Source organism: Xiphophorus maculatus, chromosome 14 (genome assembly GCF_002775205.1).
Source record: "Xiphophorus maculatus strain JP 163 A chromosome 14, X_maculatus-5.0-male, whole genome shotgun sequence".
NCBI classification, from domain to species: domain Eukaryota; kingdom Metazoa; phylum Chordata; class Actinopteri; order Cyprinodontiformes; family Poeciliidae; genus Xiphophorus; species Xiphophorus maculatus.
The window spans coordinates 7,583,356-7,591,242 of NC_036456.1; the positions used below are offsets into that span (position 1 = coordinate 7,583,356).

General features: G+C 37.9%; 1 protein-coding gene across 1 annotated transcript in view; it reads left to right on the plus strand.

Moving 5' to 3' along the window:
- LOC102235418 (tumor necrosis factor ligand superfamily member 10-like) overlaps window positions 1-4,637 on the plus strand; it is a 70,433-nt gene extending 65,796 nt beyond the window's left edge. The window contains exon 7 of the mRNA XM_005806417.3: window positions 64-4,637. Coding sequence (XP_005806474.2) covers window positions 64-249 — 186 coding nt within the window. The 3' untranslated portion in view covers window positions 250-4,637. The remainder of the gene's footprint in view (window positions 1-63) is intronic.
- The last annotated feature ends 3,250 nt before the right edge of the window (window positions 4,638-7,887 follow it).

A 7,887-nucleotide genomic window follows, 5' to 3' on the forward strand; every position in this document is an offset into this window, starting at 1 on the left:
TACGCAGACCAATCGGATATGAACCGTTAACTCACTGTGATTTTCTCTCTTTGGTTCTTCCAGCTCCTGAAGGGTGTGGGAACCAAATGCTGGGCTCCAGATGCAGAGTACGCCCTGCACTCCGTCTACCAGGGGGGCCTGTTTGAGCTGAGGGCCGGTGATGAACTCTTCGTCTCCGTCTCCTCTCCTACTATGGTGAATGCCGATGATTCGTCCAGTTACTTCGGGGCCTTCCGCTTGGACCTTTAAGAGAACATGATGGAGATGATTGGTAAAAAGAGACGCTACGGAAGAAATGGAGACAATGAGATAGACACCTTTTTAATATCAATTGATTACAATTGTTAGCCTCGTTCTTGACACACTAAATGAGGAAAACATTTGGGAAACCTGCAAGAGGTTTGGGTGAAAGGGAGAGAAAAGTGGATTTGTCTTTCCCACTTCCCACTGAGAGAAAACTCGGTTGAGAGACGTGCAATCATCAATATGAGAGGACAGTACTAATTTGCAGTCGATTCTTGCAGTTTGGATTTCACAAAAGAAGATCATTTGGACACCCCCGCTGAAAACGATCTCGGTGAACTTCCTGTTTTAAACAAACTTTGTTGTAAAAAGCAATTGTACCCACGGATCTCCGAACCAAAGAATGTACACACCCGTCTTCTGCATCAAAGATGTGAAGAAGGGCTTTTGAACGGTAGCAGAAGAAGCGCAATGATCAAACCAAAGCAAACTGTCTTGAGTTTAACTTTTCTAAGCGTGCCATGAGAGTACTGTACATATATAGGCCTTAAGATGGGATGTGACCTGTGGTGATTTAAAAAAAAATCTAATTCATTTGTATTTTTACTTTGACTTGACCTGAAAACCACTTGGACTAGAACCATGAACTGTATGAAAAGTATGACAGAGGATAAGGATTTCCTTTTCCTGCTGGATACTGTAAGGAACTGTGATCAGACTAGAACTTTCTGAAGAAGAGTCTGTAAAGAAAAGAGAAGTGAAAACAAAGAGGACAAAGGTGAAATCTTGTAAATGGCAATAAGAATGAGCCCAGCAAAGCAGAGGAAGATAAAAAAAAGACTCAGAGAGGCTCAGGGTGGCATGCAGCCCAACCAGTCTCTTGCTCTTCCCTTCTGTCAATGGTTTCTCCATGTTTTCTCATAAAAAGTTTCGTCTATGTTGCCTTTCTTGTCTAACCTGTGAAGTTGCATTATGTTTTACTGTAAGAAAAGAATCAGAATGTGCAGAAAAACACTAGTTGCTCAGTTGCAAACATTCACAGCTAGCATGGTTGTAAAAGTTAAGTTGTGAACATTTGTTGTTGTTATTTTGTTTGTTTAGGGACTACGTTGCATCTAGCACCTTGTACATTGAAATACATTCAGAGAAAACTTAAAATGCTAAATTTATCTCAATTTTAATCTTCCTTTATAACAATCTCTTAAAATTGGTGAAAGGTGAAAATGACATGTTCAAATACTTGCATCAATGTGTGCCAGAGCAAGACTTTAGCCTTTTTTAAAAATAAATCAAAAGCCTTTTTGCTGCCTTCTGATAAGCCACCACCAGAGGGTGCTGAAAGGTCAAAGGTGAGTTTAATGTGGGGAAAAAAAACACATTAATTTGAAAGTTTGGGTGGAAAAAAAGTGCAAATATATGCTTTAATTTCATCCTGTGACTAATTCTGTTTATTTTTTTCTGATATCAGTTTGCTAACGCCTAGTGTTGCACAGTTTTACCAGATGAATGGGAAGACAAAGGGCTTGTTAAGTAGAAGAGAAAAAAGATCATTAGAAAAAGATCTTTTGAAAAAGCTGGGAAAACTCAATGAGCACCTGAAGCATGCGTCAGATAAACTAGTAAGGGGGAGTGGACTCATGGTTTTACATTACATAGAGTAGCAGAAGTACCAATCATGCTGTGCTAAGCTAACCCTGTCAGAGCATAAAGTCTCATCTAACTGATTCACTCTATATTCTGTTGTTCGCATTAGATTGTTTTTGTCTCATTATCAAAAAATTAAGTTAAGCCGGTAATATGGAACAGACTGTGGATATTATACCACACAGCTCAGCTACCAATGAGGCTAGTTTAAGCTAACCCAAGTCCATGTGCTAAAGGAAGTGTAACTGATTCACTTTATTTATTCTTTGTGCTCGTTTTGGCTGGTTTGGATATGGGGCTCATTGGTGTTTGGCAAACTAATTTCAAATAATAAGTTGGCTGTAACTTAAAATAATCTTTCTGCTGCTGTAGTTGGCATTACGAAGTGCTCCATACGAACTACCACGCCTTGATCTGCTACACAGAAAACCAACATCGACGACTCTGGAGTCTGTTCCCTGTTAAGATTTCATTCGTTCAATATTTATCCATCTGAGATGTGATCTATTTGCTCAAGACTTTGTGTTGTACGTCATGTGGAAAAAGTGGCAGTTTGGCATTTGTTTACTTAATTTTGTCAAGAAATTGTAAATGATGTCATAGAACCAGTTAATTACTGTGATATAATCCTTCCCCCATGGACCAGGAGGCGTTAAATATATTTTAAAATCAAAGTTAATGTTAGTATTAGCTCCTTTGTTTACAGTAGAAAGATGTAATTTTGCCTTAAATTTGTGGAAAAAAATTAAAGAAATTCTTACAGAAGTGCCTACAGTTAGTCTGTACCATACGTGTTTTTGATTATTTTTGCCGTTTAAAATAATTCAAGCTGAAAATGCAGACCTTGTGCACTTTCACAAGAGACTACTGTTTGTCACAATTATCCCAGTTTAACAATGGCCTTGCCACAGCTCTAAAATTACATCAGTTCATGCCAATAGCTAACTTACTAGCATTTGGCAGACCCGCTAACAGTCGGTCTGCTGGTTCCAGCCAACTAACAAGTCGCAGATGATGTGGTGAACTGTTGTAGTCGGCAAAGTCAACCAACCTAATTTCAGGCTTCTAACATTCTTTTGGGAATGTTTCATCTTGGGAAAAAGAATACATTTAACAGCAAAGCCTAGAAGACTTATATCTGCTAATATAATAATGTGTGTTTATATGAACAAGTTCAATTTGAGCAGGCCAAAATCCGTTAGCTAGCTGTTAGCCTTGTACTACAAAATCTTTCTACTGTAGATAAGGTATCCATTACTGATAATAACTTCACTTTAAGAAATCCAAACTATCTCTGTAACAAGCTTAGACGATAAACTGTTGAGGTTAGCATCCATAACATTAGGTTTCACTAACTAGAGGATATAAACAAAAATCACTGGCTCTTAAGACAATAAATAAATTAAAAAATTCTGTCTATTTTCCCTTTTTATTGTAAATTAGGGTTACATCAACCAAGAAGTTACTCGTTAGGACCGCCCTCTTTTTTATTTTTCTTTCCAGCCTAAATGTTTTGTGGGAAGTAAAGCAGAAAATGTAATTGTCAGAACTGAAACTGGTGGTGATAATTCAATCTAGATGGAACAAGATATCAGGAAATGTATTGTCCAAAAAGTGCCTTTACGGTTTGTCATTGAATTTCATGTCTGATCTACTTTGCAGTTTTGTAAAAATTTTACAACTCTTACTTCAACAATAAAATAAAATTTTAAAAAATGAGGTAGAGCTAATTTGTCAGGGATGAAAGGTCAAATTAAATATGGCTGTACGACATAAATAGACGCGTCAGAAAAATAAGACGCCTCTCCAAGAGTCATGCAGCAGTTATAAGACAAACCCCAAAGACATTAAGGTTTTGGAAGACAGCCCAGATAAAGAAAGTCACAGACAGACATTAAAAAAAAAGTGTTTTGGGAAGAAGCAAGATATTCACTGACACAAACCATGCACCACCTAGCACTGACTTGACCCCAACACATTTTCTTTTTGCTGGTATGTGGACATGTATGCCCATAAAAGACACACACACACACACACACACATCAGCTCGCACTACATGTCGGCCAGCATGTGCTCTGCAGACACACCAATCATCTTGTGTCACACTCTGTGGAAAAGCACAAACACTCAGATTTATACACGCTCAGAAATTTACGGCGCTGCCTCCCTGTGCCATCTGGTTGTTGTCAGTGGTCAGGTCTTGTGTGTGTGGGCGTGCGCGCGTGTGTGTGCTCTTACTGTATGGCTTTGTTTAAACAGCTTATGTCACAATCACAATTAAGAAATGAGGTACAACAAATCAAACGCACCTTCCTTTGCCTTTCCACTTAAATGGTTTTCCCAGGAGTAAAGGACATTTCTACACACAAGCTGACATTCTGACTCAGAACAGAAATTTATGCGATCAGGTGAGGTAATAATTCAAATTTAATGGTTTAACTTTAAAAATTATTGCAGTTTCAACCATTTTTTTAATGTGCTTCCCATTAGTGTTCTGTCTTGCTCTTCATGTTTGACCCTCAGCATGCTATTTCAAAAGGGCAACAGCCTCCCGGTGCCCCACCCCCTTAAAAACATCACGTTATTATCACAATATACCCGACCATTTTGTAACAATAAATCCATCAATGTCTTCTTAAACATTTGCATTGAATGTCTAAGGGCTTTGTTTCTACTGAACAGTTTTATACGTAGCTGTGAACATTAGTGGCACAGTGTTGTTGGGAAAATAAATAAATATCTGACTATAACCCCGTGTCTGTGAAAATGTGTTGATTGAAAATGTAAAGTTTCAATTTAGTAATCAAAATTTTTAGTTTGTTTGGATAATAGAATAGAATAGAATTCAACTTTATTGTCATTGCACTGTCACAAGTACAAGCAACGAGATGTAGTTTGCATCTATCCAGAAGTGCTCTACGAGATATAATATTTATTTACAGATGTACAAGACTATGTATGTATGGACTATAAGGGGTTATAGCAAAGAGATATAGATATTGTTTATAAATATAAATATGGGAGCTATATGCACAAATTATATATTATATATTATGATTCAAATGCAACCTCTACTGACTTTTGCTTGGCAAAAAAAGAAAAAATTTACTTCACTGTTATGAAAACATGTTTCTGGAGGTAATTATGCGTGTTGAAATAATATCTAAAATTACAAACAGTATTGTGCAAATCTTGAGTCATTACTTTTGGTATGTTAGGTTAGGTCACTAAATTCACACCTGTGGGCAAGAAAAACTTTCTAAACTTGAGGGACGAACAGATATTGACTGCAATGCTAAAGATTTTTATTTAATTTATTCTTTCAATTTTCAAGTTGTTGGGAGTTTTTCCATAATAATTACAACGCTATCTTTCTCAATTATCCATAGAGTATGTCTAACTAAGACAGGTGTGTCCTGAGCTTCATAAGTCAAGAAATGGATACGATAAATTAGCTACTCACCCAGATTCATTTATCATAAGAATTCATTTTGAACCAAGTGAGAGAAGCGGTTGCGGTTTATCGACTTCATTCGTTGTGAAACTGCCGCACAGCTGATCTCTGGACAAACCTAATGAAAATAAATCAATAAAATTTGTTTTAAAAACCTCCCAACAGTCCATTTAGGTCTGCTGGGTAAGCAAACTAATTAATATTATTCTTTATGAGGTGGCGAGAACCGTAGCTCAGCTGGACTACAGTCAGAAGGTTGTTTATGAATTTTAACCGGAGCAATGCAGAAGTCATAATTAATGCTTGTTAACAGCATTTCTGGAGATGTTCTTATTACGCGCCACTTCCATCGCTTCCCTTCCTGCGAGGGGACACTGCTGGTTAGCTGCTGCCATGCCACAAGCCTAAAGGGTCTGGTTCTGCCTCAATAAGTAAATAACTTCAGAAATTCAAGAGTTGCACAAATCATCTGATTGTCACGAGCGACTGACACCAGCTCCATTTACAGTCCATGTGACAAGAGAAGTCCATTCTCAGACAGACAACGCCAACCAAGGAAGGGACGGGAAGATTCACTCGTGATCCTTTGACAAAATGATATAATGTCAAAAGTAAAAGTGAGGTTTGATTTCTCTGTGTGGTCAAGGTCATTGGTAGTGTTGCTCTGTGGCAGAAATGATGATTCTACTAAATGCGCACTTTGTTGGTTTACCTTAATGTTCTGGGTTTAACCTGTAGACTGAAGTTAACGTGGTGAACATTGTTCTTTTGGAGATGGAGCTCTTTGGGAAAATGATGAAGTTCAAATGACTTCAGTTTGAATAAACAGAAGCAGATTCAGAACAGAGTCAAGTGCCAAGACCGAATCAAGTGAATCATCAAAACATTGATGTGTAGACCTTCACATCACTTTTTAATTTGAAGGTACAGTCTACTGCAAACGTGCTCACTGTGTATTTGAACTTTCTCCACAGTTAGCCATGTCACAAAAACAAACATTAACACATTCACTGAGACTTAGACTGACATAGAAACAGAATGTAGTGCATAATCACGAATTAGAAGGAAATTTAGAAATTGGGCCAAAAGAAAACCCGAAAACAAGTTTATAAGTGCACATTTGTATTCACAATGTGCCAGTACTTTTCACTACAGTAACAGCTGCAGGTTTGCACGCTTCCTTTTCTTTTCAGAATAGCTCAAGCTAAGTCACTGTGCGTCGAGAGCAACTGTGGACAGCAATTTTGTTTGATTTCCTATTGCAGTTAGGTCTGAACTTTTTAGTAAATGATCTAAACTTTTGAAGACAACCGGTTGTGCCAGATGTTACTTATTAGAGTAAAGGGGGCTAAATGTGTCATCTTAGATTTTTATACATAAAAGATGTTCTATTTCCTCTCCCCAAATCCCCAGGAAATTAGGTTTGTGGTTGCAACGTGACAAAATGTGAAAACGCTGCAGTATGCGTTTAATGTTTGGTAATAGACCGCAGACCAACGTGTTCTTCCCTTGCAAATAACCCTCAGTTTTTACATCAGTGAACAGAATGGTTTCACATAAATTGCTATGATATTTTAGGAATAAGAGTCATTTTCAGATAGCAGAAAACTGCTTTTTTTTTAGCCTTTCTGACCAGCTCAACTCTTCCCTGCATGTTATGACATGCATTACAGCAGCCAGATGTTGAGAATTTAAGAATTATGACATTCTATCTCAAGCTTTTGGTGGCGAATCATAAATTCCCAATGTTCCATTTAACTTGGAACCGCCTGCAAAACTAGGCACATAAATAGCATGTTTTCTGTAATATTGCTGGGAATAAGTTGGAGTTGCATTCTTTGGGAAAATATCAGGGATTACTCGCTGGCTTCCAGACTTGGAAGAAAGACACCAAAGCAAGCAGTTATGATAAAACTCTGTACACTATATGTAAAATCAGCCCAGGCTCCAGGTTCCAGCTGCGCCGACTTCAGCTTCCATTCAGGATTCACGCAGCGCTCTTCCATGTTTTAAACAACTGCGGCTTGCTGAACACGATAACATATCTTCAAAGGAAGCATTCAAGATCTATTTGACAGACCAGTTCTCCAAAAGTAGAATTTATTGTTCCTATTGTTTTACAGCAAAGTGGAACAGCTAGCCAATCGATCCACAACCACACTCAACAATACTGTGTAACCATGTTGCGTCATGTTTAGGGTGGGAGGCTCTTTTTGGTCAATGGTAAATTTTGGCCTCCCCTAGATGTCGTTTGTACCTATTCTCTTTTATTGTTGAATTATGAACTTTAACTGTGGCAAGTCACCTCGGATTTACACTTCATGCGTCTCTGCTCCGCTGCGTACTTTGCTGGCGGACCACCCTTATCTACACTTTAAGTGGCTGCGCTTTGCTGTAAAGCCCAAAGGAGAAGTATGCATGGGAAATGAGAGAATATTGTATTCCACATAATTGATTTGAATATTGTGGTCCTCCTAATTAACACAACCATTGTGGGAAATTTTGCATTTACCTAAGCATCTTGGTCTGAAATTGAAAATTTGTTT